General features: G+C 42.8%; 1 protein-coding gene across 4 annotated transcripts in view; it reads right to left on the minus strand.

Annotated features, from left to right (window-relative positions):
- SEC24B (SEC24 homolog B, COPII coat complex component) overlaps window positions 1-25,798 on the minus strand; it is an 83,310-nt gene that overhangs the window by 19,240 nt on the left and 38,272 nt on the right. For all 4 annotated transcript variants that reach the window (XM_063458361.1, XM_063458363.1, XM_063458362.1 and 1 more), the window contains 7 exons: window positions 19,706-19,829; window positions 16,390-16,548; window positions 14,520-14,693; window positions 9,452-9,562; window positions 7,596-7,771; window positions 6,182-6,319; window positions 3,310-3,414 (listed from right to left, as the gene is read on the minus strand). In XM_063458361.1, the coding sequence (XP_063314431.1) occupies window positions 3,310-3,414; window positions 6,182-6,319; window positions 7,596-7,771; window positions 9,452-9,562; window positions 14,520-14,693; window positions 16,390-16,548; window positions 19,706-19,829 (987 nt within the window). The remainder of the gene's footprint in view (window positions 1-3,309; window positions 3,415-6,181; window positions 6,320-7,595; window positions 7,772-9,451; window positions 9,563-14,519; window positions 14,694-16,389; window positions 16,549-19,705; window positions 19,830-25,798) is intronic.

Raw genomic sequence — 25,798 nt, forward strand, 5'->3', positions numbered from 1 at the left:
GTGATGGTTGTGTTTGGTTATCTCTATGCAGTGACTCCAGTTGCTGTCTGCATTGTGACAGTTCTTTTTCGGATTGCTTCTTAATGTATGACTCTCTACTTATTAATGTGCCTCTCACCACCGCCTTGTGTGCCAGCCAGAGTATGTGGGGGTTTTGGACCGAAGAGGTGTTCGTATTAAAGTAGTGTTTTAGTTCCTTCTCTATATGAGAGCAAAATTGCGTGTCGTTTAGTAGGTGCTCATTGAGGCGCCACGGGTTCCTGTGTTTGTAGTCGTACGTGTTAGTGATCGTCAGTGTGACTGGTGCGTGGTCCGACCAGTTTATTGCTGTGATTTCGCAGTCTAGTATTTTGGACATGGTGGAATCGTGCATGAGACATCCGTCTATTCTTGAGTACGTGTTATGTACTTTCGAGTGGTGTGTGTATGCCCTTTCCCCTGGGTGGAGGGCTCTCCACACGTCACGGAGACCGAACGATGACACTAATTTTCTAAGGGCCTTGCTTTGTTTTTTTAGAGAGCTATAATGTGGAGAGGAGGACGGCCTTGTGGAGTCCCACAGTGGATCAAATATGTGGTTAAAGTCTCCGCACAGCAGGAGAGTGCCCTTCCTCATCTTTTCCACTTTGGTGAGAACCCCGTGGAGGAAATTCCTCTGATTGGTGTTGGGGGAATAAACATTTACCAGCGTGTAGTCTGCATCATTTATGGTACATTGCCAAATGATGTAACGTCCCCCGGGGTCTAGTATGTGGCTGTGTGATATTACTTTGAGGTCTTTACTTAGGAGTATGGAGACCCCTTTGGATTTCTGTGGCATAGTGGCGTGAAGTTGGGGAGGGTATAAGCGTGAGTTCAGTTGTGGGTGTGCGTCTGTCCTGAAGTGGGTTTCCTGCAGATATACCATATCAGCCTGCGTCTTTTTAAGTTCTCTGTCTAGGACATGTCTTTTGTACGGAATATTTAAACCCTGTGTATTGCGGGAATATATTTTCATACTGAATGCGGACAGTGTGTGAGCGCGGTGTCCTGACCCTGTGTCTCAAATATGTTTTGTGGGACACCCGTGTGGTGTGCCCTCAGCAACCGGCTAGAGCCTGTGTTTACGTGAAAGTTAGTCCTCTGAGACCGTATGTGGCTCTTGTGTGGCCATATTCTGGTTATACGTGTGCGTGGATTCCAACCTGAGTATGCTCCCTCGTCTCTGCCCCGTAAACATGTATAGGCTGTTACACCTGTGTTTTCAGTTGTGACCATATAAAAAAAAACAGTTAACATATATACACAAACATAAACATAAATTGAACTGGTTCATTGATACCCTAGTGGTATCTAGTGATGAAGTTTAACCCGCTAGTTTCTCCCACTAGCTCTAACCTGCGAGGGGGTGATGGGATCCAGGTCCAGCCTGCCGGCCGCTCAGGTACCTGTAGCCCCCGTGCCTCTGGCTCTGAGTTTTGAATCATTTAAAGAAAAGATTTGTATGACTATAAAAGAGGGAAACCTCTGTCAATTCTGAACCATGGGCAGATACACTCCGTGTCCCGCCCGTCGGCTTCATATAAGTGACCTTATATATTCAGAGTCCTCCGTAGCTATATTGCAAGCATGTCGGATATTAGCGAAATTGGCAGGGGAGGGGGGGAAAGGGCTATGAGCCTTTTGGCTGTTAAGAGGGATTTGGGTTTGATGTGGCCTGGGCCTAATGGTGGCCTTGTGGGGGGACACTCCCTTAGGTCTCTGGTATTACTGCGCCCTAGTCAGAGTGCCCTTTCCTGCTTTCCCTCAGGTCTGTTATTTGTTCCCCCCTTTCTGCTCTCCACATAATATATATAAGTCAACATTAACACACAGGAAAATTCTTGCATATTACTCTGGTCCATGGTGCAGATGCGAGGCTAGGATCCATATGGGTCGAGAGGGTGCTGCTTAACGCCTTCATTTACCCGCCGACGTCTTGGAGGATTTAGTGTGTTTGACCGTCTGCCATTCCGGCTGGATGCCTGCTTGCCGTTTGGGCCTTTCAACTGGAGTCTCTGTGTCAATGCCCCATCCACGTAGCAGTTGGATGCCCGCCTCTGCGTCCGAGGCGACATATGTTTTACCGTCTTTCGTGATCAGTAGCTTTATCGGGAAGCCCCAGCGGTATGGTATTTTTTATTCCGTAGCTCTGAGGTTATGACACGGAAAGCTCTTCGGCGTCGGAGCGTCTCTGCGGAGAGGTCAGCATACACTTGGATGTGTTTGTATTGCTCCGGTAAGTCATGCGTCGGTCTTTTGGATCGAAGAAGGGCCTCCTTAACATGGTAATAGTGTAGTTTAGTGAGTACATCCCTCGCAGCGGATGCAGGCAAATGTTGGGGCTTTGCTACTCTATGTGCTCTGTCCATAAGAAACATGTTGTTTGGTATGTCTGGGGTCATGGCTTAAAACAGTCCCGTGAGGTATGCCATTAGATCCGTCGTTGGAACATCTTCAGGGACCCCTCTTATCCGTAAGTTCTGGCGCCGTGACCTATCCTCTAAATCCATAGATTTCAGTTCATGTCTTTCAATCCGTTCTTCTAACTCCACCATTTTTGCTGCTAAGCTGCTGTGGGCTTCGGCGAAGTCCGCCATTTTGCCTTCCATGTGGGCTGTGCGGTTGCCGATTTCCATAATGTCACGGCGGAGATCTGCAATAGCGGATTGTACCGTGGTTTGGATCTTGACCGCCATATCATCCAGCATTTTTTGGATCTGCTCCCCCTGAATAAGGATAGTGTTTTGAGGTGATTGCGGCCTATAGCGATCCTCTTCTTCTTCACTGCCATCGCCATCTTGAATCGCCTGTACCGCGGCCTTTAGATTTGCCGGTTTGGCTGCGAAGAAGGAGTGCTTCTCTTTGGCTTCTGCCGTTTTTTGTGCCCGCCGTTGTGACATGGTGGGTACACAAGCTTTGCGGAGAGGTTTCGTGCTGATTAGCCGCTGTATGTGCTGTTTATTTAGCCGTTAGCCGGGGAGCTCTGTCCTTATGCGGCCATTCAGCTCGAGCGCAGGCTCCGCCCCCCCAGCTGATGTTAATTTTAAACATCCTGAATCTAAAAATATAGTGTTTTAAACACTCAAACTGTACTGAGCATTGTAAAGTTGGAGACAGGATCTATTATTATTTAAATGCTTAGAAACTTTACATTATCCGTTACTATAAAGATCAATAGTATAATCACTACTGATATTTGGTTCCACACATGTCAATCAGAACTGGAAAGTTATATTAAAAAATATAGCGTATATTACAAGCAAATTGTTAAAAAAAAAATATACATACTGAGCCAGAATCCATCAAGAAAGCTCCATCTCTTGATAGTTTTTCTGCAGACAAGGCCTGAAGGCATGGTTGTGGTACAGTCCAGTCATTTACAAGGATAGCACCCTGTTAAACAAAATAGCAGCATTATTAAACGGTTTCATTAGTTAGGCACTAGTTGTAACATGTTTCACTGTCAAATATGATAATTATGAAATTATTTTATAATATGAAAAAGTTATTTTGAATACAATCTTTAACTCCACTATTTTGACATTAAATTATTAACAAAGTAAACACACAGATTATAGAGCAAAATAGATGCTACAATACAATTTAGATACTCTACAATGTAAAGTAATTTACATTGTAAATTGTCCTCTACAAGACACGTTTCATTTTAGTTACAAATTATTTATTAAATGTTAGTAAATTGCTTCCTCCCTATCCTACACCTTAAAACTAAAAAAAAAAAAAAAAAAAACCCAACTGGCGCTGCTCTGCATGCCCCATTTGATGCCAAAGCCTCCCCCCTCTCTCCGAGGTCCTATTAAATGCTTCATAGAGGTCGGAGCTGGCGAGGGGAAGGAAGTGATTGAAAGAAAAATATTTAAAAAAAAACACACTGTGAAAATTGGAGATATGGTGTTGGAAGCAACCTTTAGAGTTAAACCGTTCGAGAATGGTTTAACCCCTTCAAGTAAGAAAGTACCTGGGAACTTCCTGGCACCACAACAACTTCATTTTGATGAAGTTGTTGTGGTGTCTAGAGTGTTCCTTTGTAATAATATTTTTTTATGTTTTTGACAATCTTTATTTTAATTTTATGTAAAGTTTCAGACAAGAAAAGACAAGGTCCGTTTGGTTTAAGAGAAACATCCTGCCGGAGTATAAGAGTATACATTTTTTTTAATAAAGCTTGCTAGTTTTCCCGTTCCCTCAACCTGCCACAGTCAAAAACTTCCTGGCTATACCTATGGTTAATTTTCAAGTCTGAAGGCATCAACTTATCCCCACTCAGACTTGGGGAGAGGCACCTGGAGTGTCAGTGGGGGAGGGAAGGGGGGTAAGGAACGATGTGTATTAAAAGGGAAGTGGGGTAAAAATGGAGAGGGAAAAGGAAGGAGGGGGGGGGGTGGGATTAGTAAGCCCCCCCTTTTCTGAAGCCTTATTCTCTGACCCGCAACTTTTGCGCCTTTCACTGTGATTTTCCCCTAAACTCCTCTTGAGCCCGGCGGGAGGGGGGCCATGAGGGAGGGGCGGACCTATTAACACTATTAATTAATTTCAATTAAACCCAATACTTCATTGCAATTCAGCAAAAAAACTCATGTCAAATACATAAGTATGGCAGATTTTATGGCAATATACATAAGCCATATATAATAATATTGAACAAATTATACAAAAAAGAAAAAAAAACATACATTAGTGGAGTGCCTCCATTTCATATAGCTTCTCTACCCTTTCACACCTCAGCTGGAGGGTGGGAGCTTCCATAGGATTGGCATTAAGGCCTTTGCTGCGTTAAGAAGGTATCTTGTTATGCACTTTTTTGTATCTCCCCAACGGTAGGGGTGTTTGATCATGTAGAACAGCTTCAGAAGTGAATGCAGGAGCCATTGCCAATGTTTTAGTAATTCCCCCTTTTACCAATTCCCATTAGGGAGAAATTACTGGTCAAGTCCACCAAATATGGAGTAAAGAGCATTCTTGAAACCCTTCAAAAGTAATAGAATGAACACATTCATCTAGTTACTTGGTTTCCTTTTTAATAGGGTATGTAGATAATTTGGAGGGCGTTTTTTCTCTAATGCAAAGATTACTGGTCTGGGGTTCAAGCTCACATAAGCTTCTACCCAATACACAGAAAATGTGGCTATATTCTCACCCCACCTACTTACCTTACCCTTCCCCCCCCCCCCCTTTACTCTCCTTCTTCCTTTATCCCTCTCGCAGTGACCCCACAAATTTTGTACACAAGTAGGTTGTTGTTATTTGGGTTCCTTCTGTTATTCATATCACATTCTATTTTTGTGCACCATCTTTTCTACATGTCTAGTACTGCCAAACTACCCTTTTCATTTTAAACTTGTTCAGCCATTATATTTCTTTGTATTCCTTACCTATTTAGATCTCCTACATGTTACTATATCGTATTATAAACCATATCCACATTCCAAGACTGAACAAGAAAACACTGTATCCCAACAGATGGAAAGCAGAAGAGAGCTACATCCAAGCAATACTGCCAAATCGGCCTAACTTAACTCTCATTTCACGCTAGCTGAATCAGAAAATCGCTCCTGCTATCATCAAAACCCGTTCTCACTAGAAGCAGCTGTTATCACTTCTCTAACCCTGCTTTCCAGCTAGTTACAGGAAACCAGAGCCAATAATACAGGTTTGAGAGAGGTTTGTGATAGCAATTATAAGCAGTTTAGAACCCCCAGCCGATTATGTTGAAGGCATGAGAGCAAGAAAAGAACATCACAAAAAAGACAAAATACTGGCCCAGGAAATTATCCAACTTCTATAAACGAAGATTAGTTTAATTACAACTAATCTGAACTTTTCAAACAATTAAACCTGAGAGAGAAAAATATATATTTCAATAAGTCTTCACCAAAACACACAACTAAATGCATAAGCTGTAGGCAATTGACAGTATGAAAAGAGTGCATTAATTTTGCACAGCTGAGAGAACAAATAAACACAATTTACTGTCCTGGACCAGCCCATAAAGCAACTTTATTGCAACAAAGACACAAGCTGTGATTTCAATTGAAACAATCAGAGTGGGATGTCTGGAAATGCTAAAATGGCACTTTCAGCACAGTGTAAATGCAGACTGCAGAGGATTGCTTCATATTTCATGCATATCTCTCCATACCTCATCAGTGAGCCGGTCTACCCTGTAGAGATTTGGATGAATCATTTTCATCAGATGAACCAGAGGCTGATATTTCATCTGGCACATAGCAAAGACTCGATCATCTAGACGTGTGCTGGTGCCAGTCCTGAAGGCTTTCTAAGGAGAGAGCATTAACGAACAGATTGGATTTCTTATTTCTCACGCAGAGAACAAATAGAAAGAAATAACTAGATGATACATATAATTAGGCAACCTGTTAAGAATACATGTGCATCAAAGACTGCATTTGTCAGTGAATACATTTCTGTCAATGTTAGAGGCTCATAACCATATTATTTTCACTGTATTTATAAAAAATTAAATATATATCTGCAAGGATACATTGAGAGTAATCTCATTTTCAAGTATTCACGCTGTCTGTGAGTGATGACACACACACGTCCTTTAAAGGACCACTATAGGCACCCAGACCGCTTCAGCTCAATGAAGTGGTCTGGGTGCCAGGTCCATCTAGGATTAACCCTGCAGCTGTAAACATAGCAGTTTCAGATATACTGCTATGTTTACAATAGGGTTAATCCAGCCTCTAGTGGCTGTTATTTTCACAGTGAGAAGATGCTGCCGTCCATAGGAAAGCATTGAGAAATGCTTTCCTATGGACTGATTGAACGCGCATACGGCGGATGACGTTGGAAGAGGGAGGAGAGTCCCCAGCGCCGTGGGAACCCAGCGCTGGAGAAAGGTAAGAATTTAACCCTTTCCTCTCCCTTCAGCCTGGTGGGAGTGGGACCCTGAGGGTGGGGGGGGGACCTATTAACACTATAGTGCCAGGAAAACAAGTTTGTTTTCCTGGTACTATAGTGGTCCTTTAAATATATTTGTTTATTTTATAAATAATGTATTTATTTCTTTTAGTATACTACATTTCAATATCTCATTTATATAAAACAGACAAAGTAAAATAAATACCAAAATGCTTAGAACTGGCCTTGCAGTGCAGGTGTTATAACTAGGCTCATGTAACTTCAGGTCAACTGTATTTAACGCCACATTTTTATGTTTTTAATGCAAGTGCAAATATGTAAACTAGCAGAAGTCTGACGATAAATATAGACGAGATATATATATATGTGTGTGTGTGTGTGTATGTGTATATATTAGGACAGATGAAAGCTCCATGTTGGAGCTGAAACGTTGATATTTTATATGGAATAAATAAAAGCTAAATTTTACTACTTCAACCAAGTCCCAGGAATGCGATTGTTTCTACACCCATATCTACCTTTGCCACAACCAGCACCGGGCACTACAAAAGTCTTCTTGGAGTGCAAGCTACTACGATGTGTGTATGTATATATATATATTACATAGACACGTTTACTAACACATAACACACACACACAATCATTACAAACATAATAATATAACATACTTGCTTCAGAAGGGAGAGAATGTAGAGGGGAAATAGTTTGAGAGACTGCGGTGCTACTAATGTGGATTGCTGTAGATTTGAAAGTGTTGAGTTGTAAGATGATAAAGAGTCCACCACTGCATTTACCAACGCATCTCTGGCATCTGAAAGACTTGATGTGATTGATCGATCAACAGCTGAAATAACAAAACCACATACATTGAAAAGTAAAAAAATGAATACTTATGAAGAGCTTTTATTATGTTTTAAAATCACATTCATTACAAAGCAAATAATGGAACTTGTATAAAAAACTAGTTAAGCAGCTTCATCTATATTTTAATTATTTAAATCAGAAGCTGAAAACAGGAATACATTTAATCTTGGTGACAACAAATGGATATACAAGCAATAAAGCAGTCAGAATCTTCACCGATGTGGGAGGCTGGGATTCTAGAGGGCAGCTCTGATCCCTATTGTTATACCTTTGTTTTTGTAAAATAACACTAGTTCTATATCAATTTTTTTTCCTTTTCAGTAGAAACTATTTTAAAAAATAACAACTGATTAAAAAAAAAAAAAAAAAAAAACTAGCCTTGTTTGTTCTAACTATAGCAGTTAAGACATTTCGAGCAATATGATTGTAATCACATAACACCTACATACAACTAGATGCTTACACACGTGTTTTTATACTGATTAAAATATTATAAAATGTTATAACGTTCCTAAAAAGTCCTTTACAACAACGCATTTACAAAAAGTAATAAAGAAAGGGTACTAGGTACACTCCAGAGAAACTACACCATAACTAGAACTAGCACAACTACTGCAATTGCTACTGTCCAGCAGGCAGTGGCAGATACAGAGGGAGAGAGGACAGGAAAAGGGATTGTTAACTGAAGGGTCACATCCACTCTGTCCCCAAATGCCTGCATCAATGTTATTAAGCCTGTTACACACACAAAAAAGAAAGAAAAGAAAAGGAGGACATTTTATCAGTCATGAAGCAAGGCATAAGTGTCTGTAGCAATGCAGAAACTGCATGCCTAAATACGTGTGGGTATGTGTCAATCAAAGCATATTTTAAGTTTGTGTATCTGTGTTTGTGTCAACCTTTTAGAATCTATCACAAAATCTAGCAATGCCACACATTGTCTGTGACCCTTATACAGACGCAGTCCATTAGCTCCCTAACGTAATCCAACAATGGGGTCACTGGCCAGTAAGGCATATATGGCTGGGAGGTAACTGGGTATGGTGAAAATATACAAGAGGATATACCGAAAGATATTCCATAAGAGCTGTGAAGGCTTTGGTGAGAGAACATGGTTGTAGTAATGGAGTATTGCTGGAGGCATGTATGGTTTTAGAGGGAAGTATGGCTGTTAGGTGATCCAATAATACTTATATTAACTGACCACTAAAGTGTACAGATGCTTGGCATGGGTAAACACATTGCAATAATTATGTGTTATTCCTATTTGCTTTAGGAAACCATGTGGTTAAACCATTGATGCACATTATAAATCCACAAGTAGATTTAACGGAATGTTTGGCAATGCACTTAGAGCAGAGTGGCATATAACCTTGTGCGCAAAGCAGCCACTTAATATGTAGAGTTGAAAGTACTGAAATACTTTACATAATATTTGGAGAATGCATATTTGATAGTAATGAGAGCCTACATAGCACAATGCATTATGAAATTTGTTTGAGGATTGCAAATAATTTTTTTTTACTTTACAAAAAAAAAACCAGACCAATTGAATAATGTCATCATAACAGTACCTTACATGATAATGTAAGTGATTTATAAGGAGCCTTTAAAAAGACTGCATTGGTTTTCGTTTCAAAATCAGAGCGGTTTTGCATACCCATGTTAGCCAAGAGACAGGTAACTGCTTGTACATCAACGCCTGCGAAAACATCGGGCAATGAATTCACCACAGGCAAGCAAAGTGTGTGTACTCGAATCCTCCGCTGACCTGTTCAGCATAAAAAAAACAAACACAAAAAAAACCAGATATTATACCAGTCATTAATTTGAAACTCCAGTATTATACAATTATTATTGCACAGTCTAGAAGAAACAAATGTATAACAAACAGATTAAAATGTAAGCAATTAACTAGTTACAGATAAATTCAGAGAGCTGCATTTCTAGACAAACTAAAGATTTAGAAGTTCTAATAAGTTGCTTAAATGTGCATATGGTGTGAAAATATTATATATTCTAACACTTTTATGTTCAGGGTGAGTGATGCTACAAGTGTGCTCATCTGCAGAGAAATGGCCTGCATACTTAGGTATTCATTTTATGTGACCCCATATATGGCACAGTAGGAATCAATAAATGTAAAATGATATGCTGCGACTAAGCAAGGATTGCAGACATGCAATGTAGATTAACATTGTTCAGAATTATTTAATTTTAAAAAGCACAACAAAAACCTTAATAATTAACAGAGGTTGTACATAAACTTCAACATGAGAGCCCAGCGAAACAAAATGGATAAAACACACAGTGCAGTGTCTCTTTAATATACCCAGCATTTAATAATAATTAAAATCTTCTAAGTTGTATTTTTGCATAAGACTTTCCATTAATTGGTGCACTTTGGTACATTAAAATAAATACTCAATCGGAATTGAGATATTTGATTACATTTGTGTGATTCCCCAATCTCAGAGGATTTACCATGGAGACCATGCTTCACAATTTAAAGCGGCACTGTCATGCCGAATTCCGTTTTTTTTTTTAACCCCCCTCCCGCCTCAACTACATCCAATCGACCCCCTAGTCACCCCCAAATGCCCCTATGCCCCCCACATTACCTATTTTTTATTCTTTATTTTCTGCCCCGATCTATATTCAGGGCGCCGCCATCTTTGTGTGGGTAGGTGAAGTCCCTGTGGGACACGTCATCTACCCACACTAGATAGCCCTGAGATTCCCGCACATGCCCAGTGAAACACCTGGACATGCGAACGGGAATTTTACCTATTCATTCATTCATCAGACAGACGAATGAATGAATGAATAGAAAAAAATCAGACGAACAAACTAACACTGTGTATCAGTGTTCGTTTGTTTGTTCGCTTTTATTACAAGGAGGGAGCTACCGGCGTGCAGCTCCCTCCTTGCAATATGTAAAGACAGAAGCGGCAGGGAGCAGTGCTCCCCACCACTTCATAAGCCCCCCAGGTCCCCTCCTCACTCTATGGGGGTCAATATGACCCCCATAATAGCACAAGGGAGATTAAAATCTCCCCAATGCCCCTACTTGCTATATCGCGAGTAGGGGCATGTCCACTAAACAGTGAGCAGCCTGTGGCTGCTCACTGTAAAAAAAAAGGGTAATAAGGGGGGGACGGGGGACCTACTGTCCTCCCCCGCCGGCCCCCACCCCTGGACGGCGGGTGGGGGCCATAATGGGAATGAGGGGGGACCTACTGTCCTCCCCTCAGGCCCCCACCCCTGGGCGGCGGGTGGGGGCCATAATAGTAATAAGGGGGGGGGGGGGGAACCTACTGTCCTCCACCCCCCGCCCCCCACCCCTGGGCGGCGGGTGGGGGCCATAATAGTAATAGGGGGGGGGGGAACCTACTGTCCTCCACCCCCGGCCCCACACCCCTGGGCGGCGGGTGGGGGCCATAATAGTAATAGGGGGGGGACCTACTGTCCTCCCCCCCGGCCCCCACCCCTGGGCGGCGGGTGGGGGCCATAATAGTAATAAGGGGGGCGGGGGGGACCTCGGCCCCCACCCCTGGGCGGCGGCCCTAATGGTAAAAGGGGGGGGGGGACGGACCTACTGTCCTCCCCCCGGCCCCCACCCCTGGGCGGCGGGTGGGGGCCATAACGATAATGGGGGGGACCTACTGTCCTCCCCCCGCCCCCACCCCTGGGCGGCGGGTGGGGGTACTAAGTAAATCCCCCCCCCCCATCAAGGTGACTAGGGGTGCCCAAGCCCCTAGTCACCCACCCCCCACCCAAATAAAAAATGCCCCTACCTACCCCCCTCACCCTAAAAAATAGTGAGGGGGGAATAAAATTGCTAACCTGTAAAGTAAAATTAAACTTACCATTCGACGTCTTCTTTTTTCTAAAATCTTCATTTTCAGCCCCAAAAAAGGCCAAATAAAAAACCATCATAGCCGTCGAACTAAAAATAAAATAAAAAAACCCGAGCGCAAAAAAAAAAAAAACCTGACGAAAAAGAAAAAACCCGAGCGCACAAAAAAATAATCCATCTTCACCCATGGAGGGCTCCGCGCAGACTGAGCTCCGCAGGGCGGGGCAAGGCTTATAAAGCCTTGCCCCGCCCTGCAATTAGCCTAAGAACACTCTGATTGGTGGGTTTAAGCCAATCAGAGTGCTCTTTGTCATTTTACAAGCGTGGGAAAGTTCTTTGGAATTTTCCGACGCTTGTAAAATGACACAGAGCACTGTGATTGGATGGCTTGAAATCCATCTAATCACAGTGCTCTGTGTCATTTTACAAGCGTGGGAAAATTCCAAAGAACTTTCCCACGCTTGTAAAATGACACAGAGCACTGTGATTGGATGGATTTCAAGCCATCCAATCACAGTGCTCTGTGTCATTTTACAAGCGTGGGAAAATTCCAAAGAACTTTCCCACGCTTGTAAAATGACACAGAGCACTGTGATTGGATGGATTTCAAGCCATCCAATCACAGTGCTCTGTGTCATTTTACAAGCGTGGGAAAATTCCAAAGAACTTTCCCACGCTTGTAAAATGACACAGAGCACTGTGATTGGATGGATTTCAAGCCATCCAATCACAGTGCTCTGTGTCATTTTACAAGCGTGGGAAAATTCCAAAGAACTTTCCCACGCTTGTAAAATGACACAGAGCACTGTGATTGGATGGATTTCAAGCCATCCAATCACAGTGCTCTGTGTCATTTTACAAGCGTGGGAAAATTCCAAAGAACTTTCCCACGCTTGTAAAATGACAAAGAGCACTGTGATTGGATGGATTTCAAGCCATCCAATCACAGTGCTCTGTGTCATTTTACAAGCGTGGGAAAATTCCAAAGAACTTTCCCACGCTTGTAAAATGACACAGAGCACTGTGATTGGATGGATTTCAAGCCATCCAATCACAGTGCTCTGTGTCATTTTACAAGCGTGGGAAAATTCCAAAGAACTTTCCCACGCTTGTAAAATGACAAAGAGCACTCTGATTGGCTTAAACCCACCAATCAGAGTGTTCTTAGGCTAATTGCAGGGCGGGGTTTGGCTTGCCCTGCGGAGCTCAGTCTGCGCGGAGCCCTCCATGGGTGAAGATGGATTATTTTTTTGTGCGCTCGGGTTTTTTCTTTTTCGTCAGGTTTTTTTTTTTTTTTTTGCGCTCGGGTTTTTTTTTTTTTTTTTAGTTCAACGGCTATGATGGTTTTTTATTTGCCCTTTTATGGGGCTGAAAAATGAAGATTTTAGAAAAAAGAAGACGTCGAATGGTAAGTTTAATTTTACTTTACAGGTTAGCAATTTTATTCCCCCCTCACTATTTTTTAGGGTGAGGGGGGTAGGTAGGGGCATTTTTTATTTGGGTGGGGGGTGGTTGACTAGGGGCTTGGGCACCCCTAGTCACCTTGATGGGGGGGGGGGGATTTATTTAGTGCCCCCACCCGCCGCCCAGGGGTGGGGGCCGGGGGGGGGGCAGTAGGTCCCCCCCCCTCTTATTACCATTATGGCCCCCACCCGCCGCCCAGGGGTGGGGGCAGGACAGTAGGTCGTCCCCCCCTCTTATTACCATTATGGCCCCCACCCGCCGGCCAGGGGTGGGGGCCGGGGGGGAGGACAGTAGGTCCCCCCCCCTACTACTATTATGGCCCCCACCCGCCGCCCAGGGGTGGGGGCCGGGGGGGGGGGAGGACAGTAGGTCCCCCCCCTCTTATTACCATTATGGCCCCCACCCGCCGGCCAGGGGTGGGGGCCGGGGGGGGACAATAGGTCTCCCTCCCTTATTTTACTTTACAGCCCCCACCCATCTTTTAGGGGTGGGGGGCAATATTTTTTTTTTTTTACAGTGAGCAGCCACAGGCTGCTCACTGCTTACTAGACATGCCCCTACTCGCGGTATAGCGAGTAGGGGCATATTATTTACTAATACCAAGTCATTTTTACTTAGTGTTAGTAAATTTGGCTGAAAGACCAATTTAGGTCTTTCAGCCTTTTAGTAGATAGCTCCCTGATACCGTGGGAATTAGGGAGTTATCTACTAAGCGGCTGCAAGATGCAGCCACAGCAATGAATAGGATCGGAGTTTCATTCATTTGAATGAAATTCCGATCCGAACAAAGTACCGAATTGCATCCTAACACCAATGGAGAAACAGTGCTCATTCTGTTAGGATGCAATTCGGCAGTTTTGCCGGCGTTCTGTCTAAGTGACAGGACGTTCGGCAATACTGACAGGAAGCATTGTGGGAACTGGGAGGAAAGCTAGGGATCATGGGGAAAATTGCTCTGACCAGCGGAAATGAAGCACACTTTGCTCCTCCGCTGGTCAGAGCTGGTCAAGCGGAGGAATCCTCCATAAGACAGAGTCCCTACTTTGTCTTATGATTTTAAAGAAAACTAAAGAAGACAGGAAGAAAGGAATAACAGATCCCGAGAGAGGGGGAGAAGAGGAAGAGATTGAGGAAAGGTAAGTTCGGCATGACAGTGCCGCTTTAAGGTAACTGATTATAGCTATTGCAGCAACTAGCCCTGTGCAAAAAAAACACCCTAAAAACACACATGAATACACTAAACTCAGATTTTTTGCTAATTAGATTAAAATATCAAACACTGTGACGAAGATTAAGAGTTTTTCCACATAATGTTTTTTTTTTTTATCGTCAGTTTTGCCATTCAAATTTAATTTGTTAAAATCTGTTAATCATAAACTTAAGCAGTGTATGCGGATGAACTTACCTTTGCTAGAAGTGTAAAGAAGTGCAACCTGAAAGCATGCCAGAGATGTGTCAGTCAGATTTTCTTCAACAGACATCTGTACTGCAAAACCAGAATCTTCATTAACATTTGCGAGAGACAATAGGTCCGTGGAACGCACAAAAAAATTCCCGTGAAAAGTGTGTATGGAGAGACCTGAAAATGTAATACAAAACACAAAAAAGAATAAAGACATTACTTAAAAAAAATATTGAATGTGTTTGTGTGTAAGGCATCCTTGCATTTGTGTTGCAATGAAAACCAACAACTGATTTCAGATGTGCTACTCCGATACGGTCTTTGTGGAACATGTAGGCCAGCAGTGAGGGGCAGGAATATGGCACATACAGACGTCTTAAATACAGTGCACAATGTAATGGACTGTAAGCTAAATGGTTAGACCATTGCACTACGGTGAATAAGAAAATCTTGTAGATGACATCATCAGTAATCTACAGGCCCCTGCCTGGGGCAAAAACGCACACAAACGTGCTGCATTATACTACCTATGTTGGCTTCCCTGCTTGAAGTGCACCTTATCAGATTCATGAAAACTCTTTAATGACAGATTCGAACCATACACGACCGTAACTCATTACGCACTAAGCTAATTTCACATGGACAATAATCCTAACCTAATATATCTTTGCATTCTGGAGATATGAGTCAGCAGACTGTCAGTCTTCTGGTTCATTATGATTTCTCCGGAACCCCACAATGGAATAATTTCCCCACAATACAAGTAACACTGTTGTCCGTTCATGTTGCATTTTATAAAGAAAATGCAGCTTAAACTGACACTTTTCAACAGAACCAATACAACTTAATGTAGTGATTTTAGTGTCTATAAAGTCTGTCCTTGCAGGCATATTAATGTAAAAACTGCCTTTTCAGAGAAAAGGCAGTTTTACATTGCTGCCTAGTAAACCCTATGGTAGCAGTCACTCAGATGGCCACTAGAGGGGTTTCCTACCACAGTGCTACACTGTGCAGTACTGGCATTCAGTGTCACCATGCTCAATGCATCTCTATGAGGAGATACCAAGTGACACATTGTTGCGTTTGGAAGTGCATGTGCAATAGACCAGTGTTTCCCAACCCAAGGCAAGGTCCTCAAGGCACACCTACCAGTCCAGGATTTAAGGATTACCCAGTTTTGTCTAAGGTGTTTTTAGAAAAAAAAAAAGAAAAAACACCTTAGACAAAACTGGGTAATCCTTAAATCCTGGACTGGTAGGTGTGCCTTGAGGACTGGGTTGGGAAACACTGCAATAGACACCAAATGCTTTCCTATGGGATGATGATCTCAGCCATGAAGATGGGACCAGCCGCCACGCTACTGGAGCAGTGTAGGAGAAAAGGTAAATTTAAAACCTTTTTAAAGAGATATGAGGATGGCTGGTGTGCTAAATAGTTTGTTTAACACTACTGTGTAAGGAATGTTTGAATTCCTGACACTAGTGTTCCTTTAAATATTCAAATATAAATGTTAAGAGGTGAAATAGTTGTGTGAGATTTAATAAAAAATGAATATTATATATACATGTAAAGCAGCAGATTCAAAATCAATTTCATAGGAGGTCAATTCAAACCAAGGTTTGGATAATATTGCTAGTTTCAAACAAATTCACTAATTGAGGCAACATTTAAAAAAATATAGTGTTGTGTACTAAAATTAAAGAGTAGTTTTGCCAATAGCAGTATTTGAACCACTCTCACTCTTAGAACTTTAGACCAATTTTACACCCAACTCGACTTTCATACTTGCTGAGAAAATAAAGATAGGTTTGGATGAGATATTCGAGAGTCATACAACATAAATGCAAAGGGTAAACACGTAAATATTCCATACCTTTAGTGCAACGTATTCGCATTACTGCTTCAAATCCAACTTTTCTGGTGAGATAACGATTGAGGTCTTGCTTTAATTTATCTGCCTGAGCTGGATTGTGAGTTGCATGGAATGATGGATAATAATATACAGACCCTGCACTGTACTTTGACATACACGCTGTGAAAATAAAGGTACATTAATTCAGGAACACAAATCAAAATAATTTTATACTTGATAAACAATGCAACATAAAATTATTTTGACACAAAACAATAATGCTAAGCAAAAAAATGCTGATATAACATTAAATATATCAAAATAAGATCTCACTAAAGCATAGATATAGTGATACAGATAGCATGGTGTCTTCAACATGTCCCTGCAGCCTTAGTACTGTACACACAGCCTTTTCAGAGAAAATGCAGCATTTACATTGTCAGCTAGTAACACCTTTAATGGCAGTCACCCAGATGGCCACTAGAGGTGATTCCTAGTGATGCAGTGTGTAGCACTGGCATTCAGTGTCTCAAGGTTTTGCATGGGGGCACTGAACGTTCCTCATAGAGATGCATTGGTTCAATGCAGCTCTATGAGGAGAGGCTGATTGGCACAGTGCTGTGCATGTGCAACAGCCTCCCTGTGCTTTCCTATCAGAAAGCATTGGATTGGCTGATGATATAAAACTTGATCATCTCAGCCATGGAGACATGGCCAGCTGCAGTGTGGGAGAAAAGGTGACAAAAAACATGTTTCCAGCATTATAATATAAGGAATATATGTTGCATTCCTGACACTATAGCGCAGGGCTCAACGACAGGTTGCCATAGCGCCTAGGATATGCAAGCTCCTTACCTCAGAGGCAGGCGGGAGGACGGCCAGGGGCAGGCGCGGGGGGGGGGGGGGCGGCCAGGGGCAGGCGCGGGGGGGGGCGGCATGGGGCAGGCGCGGGGGGGGCGGCCAGGGGCAGGCGCGGGGGGGCGGCCATGGGGCAGGCGCGGGGGGGCGGCCATGGGGCAGGCGCGGGGGGGGCGGCCAGGGGCAGGCGCGGGGGGGCGGCCAGGGGCAGGCGCGAGGGGGCGGCCAGGGGCAGGCGCGAGGGGGCGGCCAGGGTCAAGCTGGGATATTATGCAGGACGGAGGCATGGTGGGTGGTCGTGGAGACAGGCCACTAACTGCGCGAATAGTAGGAGGGTGGCGAGGGAGCTGTGATGTCCCTGCTCTGCTTCCCCGCGGCCGCTTAATGAGATCGGAGACAGAATATGACGTCGTATTCCGGCTCCAGTCTCATTAAGCAGCACACGGGGAAGCAGAGCAGGGACAACACAGCTCCCTTGCCGCTGGCAACAATACACGCAGCTGGCCGTCCGCCTCCACAACCCCCCAGCCGGTGTCCCGCCTGCATGATCCCCCACCTGCACGATCCCCCAGTCGGTCGCCCGCCTGCACGATCCCCCAGCCGGTCGCAAGCCTGCACGATCCCCCAGCCGGTCGCAAGCCTGCACGATCCCCCAGCCGGTCGCAAGCCTGCATGATCCCCCAGCCGGTCGCCAGCCTGCACGATCCCCCAGCCGGTCTCCCACTGGACCCCACAGGTATTAAAACAAGCAATAAATACTCTTTTTAGTTTGTTTTATGTCTTTGTAAGCCTATGTAGGGGATCCCAGGGGGTCTCTCTCGTAGATCACTCGATCAGACTATCACAAATGTATTCTTGAATAACATGTAAAATATATTGAATGTATCGCTCGTTAGTTAAATCACGGAGGTTAGCTCGGGTCCAGAGCATGTTAGCATCATACCAAATGGTCTAAGCGGAATACCAATCTTATGTTTACCTATTCATAGGCTCAAATACTTTAGCACGCTATTTTATGTAAGCAATATATAAATACCTTGTTATATTCCAATTTCACAAAAATGTGCAAATGTATCATGCCATGAACATGTCTGCATTAACCTGCCTGTGTCTGCTGTCGTGGCTACACGGGTATGCTTGTAAAGTATTTTTGCACCAAAAATAAAGAATTTAAAAAAAAAAAAAAACAAGCAATAATGTGGGAATGTGTCGGTCAGTGTGAGTGTCTGTCCTGGAACCAGTGCGCGCCTGTCATGGACACGTGTGTGTTTAGGTGACCAGACCCCTTCCGTTTTACATTGGGAATGGTATTTTCACTCACCTTTTTTTCCCCACGCCGTGCTGGACTCCCCTCGACTGGTCCTGTGAGTAATCACTGTGAGTAATCTTGTAGTGGTTGTGCTTCTTGTACAGTGGTTGTACAAGAAGCACATCCACTGCCAGCCAAGGTCCAGTCGAAAGAAACCGCCATCCATTTTCGGATTCCAGACCTACCAAAGTGCCGATACCTCGGAGTGAGGTCCGTAGTGGAACGCACCTTGAAACGCACGCCGTCCTCAGCGGCGGTCAGGATCCAATGAACAAATTCACTAACAGTATCCTCATCTATCACGGGTGGAAGTTAAGGTTTTCTTGCTCTTTTGACCTGTAATAGACTGGCTATATTTTTGTGCATTGATTTTTATCTTTATTTTTAACTTGTAATAAACTGGTTTTTATTTATATTTCCAGTTTTCTCTTATTAGTGGTTCTGGCGATACATTGCCTATATTACTTTTGAGAAACCAGTTCCACATACTGGTATGCTTTATTACAAATGGACATTATTTTAATCTTTTTTTCCTTATAAAAGTATATTATTTGGTATAAGTATAATTTACCCTGTGTTGTTTCTTCCAACCAGGGATTAAGATACACATACCGTATATTTTGTATCTAGGCAACATATTATTGTATCTAAAAAAATATATATTTTATTCTATACTTTGAATCTATTGTACATCTCCTGGATTCCTTGCACTATATCATATGGTGATATAAAGCTTTGTAAGTTTAAAAAAATCTGGCACCTAACTTTTTTACCTGGCTCCTAGATTCAAAGCAAATTTGTTAAGCCCTGCTGTAGTGTTCATTTAAGTATAAATATATACATATACACACACATACACACACATACACACATTACATCACCAAAGGTTTATACTGATGAAAGATAATGGGAAAAGTAAAAAAAAACTAAAGTGTACATTTTCTCTTTAACATTCATTTTTTTTAATTGACTACATTTGTGATCACTGATGTAAAGAGCTCCTCAGATATATGCTTTGAATTGAAAAAGTCCTTGAGCGAAAAAAGCACATTGAATAATTCAAACAATAGGAAATTACTTCTAATTACTTATCTTGAAATATATAGTCTGATTTATTTTAGTTAATGTTATAGGTCTAAATATGGGAAACGGAGACTGATTTCTACATACCTAGCGAGGCGAGATCAGAATATTGAGAACTTAAAAGAAACAAATCAACTGCAGTCTGCTGTCCAGAGCAATCTAGAGCCAGTTTCTTGTAAAAGTCTGTAGCAGGACCCAAATGCTGCACTCCCTGTAAAACAAAATGAATAGGCTAATCAGAAAAACATTGTGCAAAACAGAAATTGTGAATATTACACATGTAATAATACAAATGTAAACTGCAGACAAGTACTTTAGATCATTTGTAAACAATTAATATTTCTTACAATATAATATACTCAAAGTAACACTATTGCGTTGGTAATGCAAGCATGTATTCCTAACTCTATAGTGTTCCCCTAACTATATAGGTATCCAACCCCACCTGGCAGAGGTTTAAAAGTTGTACTTGCCTTACACCAGGAGGTAAATTGGTCTCCATGCTGGCACTCCATCTGTGATCCACAGTCTCAATGATAGTCAACCAAACCTCAGCTTCTAAGGAATCACTGGGAGGCAAGTGCAAAACGCTGCGCCAATAAAATGCTATCAATGACAGTCATTTGAGCTATAACAGAGGTATTATAGTTGCGGAAGCCTGACAGCTATTAGGGGAGTGTTCCTAAAAAAACTGCAATAATTTAACTTGTAGGGTCCCTTTAATTTGTTGTGCATCCTTTTTGTTTGCAGATGTTTTCATATTGTGAATAGCAGTGCCAATTTGGTATTTAAACAATACAAAGCTACCATTTCAGTTATTGGCCACCTATGTAGATTATGTCAGTTTGATGTGCGACAAACAATGTTAAGACATTTTGCTTCAATACAAAATAGGCTCAATGTATGTCTGTACAAGTCATAGAGCTAGCAACTAGATAGCTACCTACAGTATTTCAGATTAGATTTAAAAAAAAAAAAAAAACTACTGCGTATATTGAAAGGTATTCTCAAAACTGGGATTTAACCCAATTTATTTTCTAAAATAAAAAAAAAAAAAATCATGTTGGTGTGGCTAGCTGAGCAGACGTACAAGTAAGATGCTCGGGCTTCTATTTACTAAAGAAAGACCTTTATGCCACGAAATTAAAAGAATACCGACCAGCTACAGAAACTTTGGCAGCCTCCGAAAGAGAGATGGGGTGAAAACACCACAAATTTGCTCGTTCAGAAAGCAGCAATGTCCGTGATATCCTTTTAGAGGCCACCGCCGCAGGCCCGACTCATAATGGTGCCTAGGGGGCAGCATGGCTCAAGCGATTGATTATTTCCAGGATGACGAGAGACTACCGACATCGCAAGCTACTGGTAATGTGTATCTGAGGACTGACACAGACATGTCTCCATCTACTTAAGTGGACATTAAAAACTCCTCCTGGACCTGTGAGAGATTTAAAAAGCAGGCCTCACGGGAGTGCAGAAAGAGATCGGTGGGTTACGGCATAATTGGGGTCGTCAAGTCCAGAGAAGGAAAGCGTGAGCAGTGGAATCCCTCATCCAGTGGATCACCTCCATTCACGTACAGAGGCATCACAAGAGGAGCGAAATCAGCAGGAAAAAAAATAATGTATGAATCAGCGGAGCGCCAGAAATAGTTGGCCAACAGGCTTTGCTAGACATTGTCTATAAAGTGACACAAGCAATGGAGGTGAAAGAAGGAGAAGGATTGTCGCCCATCGTGTCAGCATTCAGGATCAGGAAGGCGCCAACTGCTGCTGTGGATGCAACCAGAGACAAAGCAGTCACCCAGGACAATGCTGTGAAATTGGCTATTATGGCCCGCTCCAGAAAGAATCCTAGGTTTGCCGTGGACAACTGCAGGATTTCAGTCTCTGCAATCTGGCGGTACCGAGTGGGGATGCAGTCCATGTTCTGTCAGGCCCTCGAAAATCCAAAAGAACGCTTGAAAGGCCCCCAGTCGCCGCCTGCGCCTCTCCCGGTACAGCAAAGAGTTGTAGTGCCAGGAGTAAAAGCGTTGCTCAAGTCCCGGACTGTGGAAGATGCACTGCTGCTGCAGGGTCCACTGTAGGACTTTCTGTATAGTGAGTTACTCTGTTGGGTGTAGAAGGGCTACCAGGAATCGGCAAGTTTCCATACTAGTCCTTTTGCGCATTTTCTCTGAAGTAACATATCAGAAGATCGATAACATTTTTTTTTTAATATATATAATTCTTTATTTTTATTTTTTTTAATTCTTTATTTTTGCTGTGCATGTAAATAGTACAGGCTGGCGAGAGGTGCCCCAAAAGCAGTCCTCTGGCTTTTCCCACGCTAGACATGCGGGGCACATGAATGACAGGCACTTTTTTTTTTTTTGTAATCAGGCTTAAACATTTGGATTTAAACACATATAAGTAAGTATAAGTAAGTTAGAACGGTGCTGTAACCATGCTATAAGCAATCCGAGTAATGTAATTGCGTATCATTAGTAGTAACATGCTAGAAACATGAACATATGACGTAAAATATCCACCCCTTCGCGGTGCTAGATTAGCTATGCTTGTATATATAAAGCTTATACACAATAGTGTTGCTAGAATGGTGCAATATCCATGTCATTGGCAATCCAATTAGTGTAATTGCATATCATTAGTTATAACAGGCTAAAAACATGAACATATGTCGTAAGATAACTATCGCTTTATGGTGCTAGATTAGCTATGCTCATATATATATATATATATATATATATATATATATATATATATCAAACGATTATCCCTTTTTTGTATATATATATATATAATCTATACACATTAGTGTCGCTTATCAAGGAGTTTCTGATATTCTGTTAATATATGTTTAACATGACAGGTACAGTGCACGAGTGAACAGAACCCAATCTTAGATCATTGTCTCTGGGTTTCGGCTTAGTTACATGAGTCCGCCAGATTGAGCAGGATTTGTGTGGTCGACTGTGCCTGCGTCGGCTCCAAGGTTGGTCAGCAGGTAGCTCTCCTGTGGCTCTCGCCGCTGTGCCATCGCTTGGTAGGTGCTGCTTGTGCCCTGGGGCTGCAGTTTAGTCGTCCTGCGCTGTGCCTTGGCGTATGGCGGTGGTTATGGTGTCGTAGGTCCGGTCTGGTAGGGTGGGTCCTTTCTAACTGGATGCAGGGTGGGTGGTTTGTTGTTCGGTCGCTCTGGCATGTTTTGTCGGGGTTGGCAGCTGTAGGGTCTGGTGACCCTTGAGGGTCTGCTGTATAAGGGCAGTTCAGTAGGGTCCCGTTTTGTGTATGCCTCTTTTCCCCTTATTGTTTGCCCACAGCCTGTACCTTGATCTTGCCATCATAGCCTGCCAGTATAAGCCTGGGATAGGCTGTCATGGTGGTCTGATGGTGCTTGGTGATTTCCCCTTCAGTCAGCTCGTTCATTCCGGCTGTTCGCTCACATAGCTGGCGCACAGCGGCCATTTTGTGAATTATCACCCGCTGGAGCTTCCTTGCCAGGGCGGGTGTTGAGGCCCAGACCGACACTTTGCTTGATGCCCTTATAGACCGGGATGACCTCCCCAGGTCCAGGGGGGGGGGGGGGGGGAGGGAGCTAGGACTGGGTAAAGGAAATTTGCACACGCATATTATACATAAGCAATTAAATAAAGAGTAAACCATAACACCAGTAGTAGACAGGAAGTAAATAATGTACAGGAGTCCACCACCCTGTAGATAATCTGGCTTGCAGCCGCTGCTGGTCTCTGTGTGCGACAAGCATTCCCAACCGACTCCTGATTTGCGAGCTAACTGCTGGGCTCCCAGGAGAGAATCCTTGTGTTCCGAGTGATTTTCACCGCCGTGTAGCATAAGCTGCAGCCTTGCCCAAAGCTTGCTCGGGGTCTCCCGATCTCCACTGCCATTTTGGAGGGCACAGTGGGAGGCCTTTCCCTGGCTCCCTGGTGCCAACTCCCAACACAGCCCCAAGCACTCTTGTACTAGTGGTAGCTACCAGAGCAGATAACGATGTCGTCTCCTGGTAAGGGCTAGATGTTTGCACACTGGTCGAGTACGCAGGGATATTTTGTTTGGTATTGCGGGGACACTCTGTGGTATAGGAGTAGGAGTTCTCGTCTGTTCACCGTACCCATGCAAGAGAGATCGCAATCTTCGCTTTCTCTTTCTCTTTGCTATGTGGGCTAGAAATTTTAGGAAGAGGAGTTTGAGTGCAGACAGTGAGGCAGTCATGTTTGACAGCTTCATATTTCCAACACTGGTCTCTGCCATCTTGGGAGCCTTGTTGGCCCGACGGGATGGTGAGTGGTATATGGGCCGCCGGAACCATGGTAACCCCCACAGGTTCAAAAGGGTGGGGGGGTGGGGAAGGGGAGTAGCAGGCATGCTAAATTTGCACAGCCAGTTAGAGAGTCAGGAGAGCGTCCGCCTCTCCCTCACCCCGCTGCCTGTAGGCCGCAATAAGCTAGCTCCACAGTCCGTTTGAAAAGAGACCCAAATGTGGTATCCCCAGATTCTCTGTGGAGCCCTCTGTGTAGGAATTAAACTCCTGAGGCAAAATCAGCAAGCCCACCGACTATTAACTCGTTTTATAGGTACCAAATGCTGGAGCTAGCTCAGCACACGTCTGGTCTGCTTGGAAGTCAGGCCCCGCCCCCCTCGATAACACTCTTTAATACTTTGAATTAGAAATGCGCTCATATAATTTTGTTTTCTATTGTTTGAATTTTACAAGTGCCACACTTAAATGCCCTTACAGGTTTACTGTGTGTACATTATTTTCAAATTTTCTGATTTACAACAAAAACTTGTGGTACCAACAAGATTGTAAAAAATAAATAAATTATGTTGCAGTTACCCGTATTGAGCCCTGCTCAAATCAGAAAATATCAGACACCTGTTAGCCAATTCTAAACCATCCAATTGTTAGTGCTGATTAGATTTCTCATAATCTAGTTCATGGGGTATGTTGCCTAGCACCTGGTTAAGAAATGCATATTAATGCACACCCCAAGTGGACAGTAATTAATTGCTTACAGCTAAAATCTATTTCTCTTAACTGGAGCTAATGATGTGGCCATGGCATCAGCTCCTCTAAGGAATATTCCCCTTTGTAACAGGGTGGGCTTATAGCTGGGCAATATTTTCACTATGAGGAAAGGATTGACAATGACGCCGTACATGCAAAGTAGTAAATATGAGTGGATTATCCTGTTAAAGCACCAACTGTGTGCTGTTATAGCTGCACTTTCCTCTTTTGTCATTTCTTTGCCAACAGTTCAACAGAAACATAATTTGATCATCAGAACTGCCAACATTTTGTTTGGCTTGTTGCTAGTAGTATAGAGCATTTAGAGAAGTAGGCTTATCACTAGAGCTTAAAATAATACACATGATGTCTAAATGAGTTGTCAACACTTTAAAATGGTTTAGCAGTTTTTGTTTGTGTAAATAATGAACCTTCAGTTTTATGGTTTAGAGAACATTATGCAGCGTGTCAAACACTTGCCAATTTCAGTTTTTATACATTGAAATTTGCCAGATTGGTTTGCTGGGCCTATGTTCACTTTGAGACTGTATGGTAGCCCAGGAATGAAAAAATAACCCTATTATAGCTACCATTTACAAAACCCATTCAAAATGGGTTATGTCCAATCTTTTTTTTTAGTAGCCACTTAGTCACAAACCCTGGCCAAAGTTAGTGTTAATATTTGTTTTTGTTTTGTATTTTTCACACAAAATTATATGCATTTTTCACTGATTATATCATCCTTATTAAACGTTTTACTTCTCTTAAACACTCATAATTGTGTTCTGTAAAGTCTTATGAGATTGTCAAGCAGGTTCCCAAATACCTAACTAGTAAAATATTTATATATACAAATAATATATTAACTACATTTAGAATCAGATATATAACACAAAGCAATAGAGTTATGGTGGAAAAAAGTGACTGAAAACCCCTATCACCTGATGTCAGTCATTGGTAAAAACAGATCATAAGCCATAAGACTTTTCTTTCCCACCTAAATCTCACATTTGCATACATGGCCACTCCTGGACAGATACGTGTTTAACAAAATATTTACTATCCACTGACTTCAGGTGAAAGGAGTTTTCAATCACTTTTTTCTCCATTATTACTCTATTACTTTGTGCTCCACAAGTAACACCAAGGATCAAT

Source organism: Pelobates fuscus, chromosome 6, assembly GCF_036172605.1.
Source record: "Pelobates fuscus isolate aPelFus1 chromosome 6, aPelFus1.pri, whole genome shotgun sequence".
NCBI lineage: Eukaryota > Metazoa > Chordata > Amphibia > Anura > Pelobatidae > Pelobates > Pelobates fuscus.